General features: G+C 65.9%; 1 protein-coding gene across 1 annotated transcript in view; it reads left to right on the forward strand.

The window, feature by feature from the left end:
* The window catches only part of MONBRDRAFT_29712 (uncharacterized protein), a gene marked incomplete at both ends in the record, with an annotated part of 10555 nt that overhangs the window by 2084 nt on the left and 7535 nt on the right, over positions 1-936 (forward strand). The window contains one exon of the mRNA XM_001750125.1: positions 53-866. Within this exon, the coding sequence (XP_001750177.1) occupies positions 53-866 (814 nt within the window). The remainder of the gene's footprint in view (positions 1-52; positions 867-936) is intronic.

Consider the following 936-nt stretch of genomic DNA (forward strand, 5'->3'; position numbering starts at 1 on the left):
ACCTGCTGAGGAGTCTGCAGCTGCTGAGGAAGCAGCCGCTCCTGCTGAGGAGGCCGCTGCTCCTGCTGAGGAGACTGCTGAGGAGGCCGCTCCCGCTGAGGAGGCCGCTGCTCCTGCTGAGGAGTCTGCACCCACTGAGGAAGCCGCTGCTCCCGCTGAGGAAGCCGCTCCCGCTGAGGAGGCCGCTGAGGAAGCCGCTGAGGAAGCTGCTGCTCCCGCTGAGGAGACTGCTGAGGAGGCCGCTGCTCCCACTGAGGAGTCTGCACCCGTTGAGGAAGCCGCTGCTCCCACTGAGGAGCCTGCTCCTGCTGAGGAGTCTGCACCCGCTGAGGAAGCCGCCGCTCCCGCTGAGGAGGCCGCTGCTCCTGCTGAGGAGACTGCTGAGGAGGCCGCTGCTCCCACTGAGGAGTCTGGTTCTGCTGAGGAGTCTGCACCCGCTGAGGAAGCCGCTGCTCCCACTGAGGAGTCTGCACCCGTTGAGGAAGCCGCTGTTCCCGCTGAGGAGGCTGCACCCGTTGAGGAAGCCGCTGCTCCCACTGAGGAGCCTGCTCCTGCTGAGGAGTCTGCACCCGCTGAGGAGGCCGCTGCTCCTGCTGAGGAGACTGCTGAGGAGGCCGCTGCTCCCACTGAGGAGTCTGCACCCGTTGAGGAAGCCGCTGCTCCCACTGAGGTGCCTGGTTCTGCTGAGGAGGCCGCACCCGCTGAGGAAGCCGCTGCTCCCACTGAGGAGTCTGCACCCGTTGAGGAAGCCGCTGTTCCCGCTGAGGAGGCTGCTCCTGCTGAGGAGGCCGCTGAGGAGTCTGCACCCGCTGAGGAGACTGCTGCTCCTGCTGACGAGACGGCGGAAGATGCTACCGCTGCCGAGGGTGATTCAACTCAAGAAGAACCTGCTGCTCCTGCTGAGGACAGCACGACAGAAGCTCAGGAAGCAACAGG

This window comes from Monosiga brevicollis, genomic scaffold (genome assembly GCF_000002865.3).
Source record: "Monosiga brevicollis MX1 MONBRscaffold_37 genomic scaffold, whole genome shotgun sequence".
Lineage (NCBI taxonomy): Eukaryota > Choanoflagellata > Craspedida > Salpingoecidae > Monosiga > Monosiga brevicollis.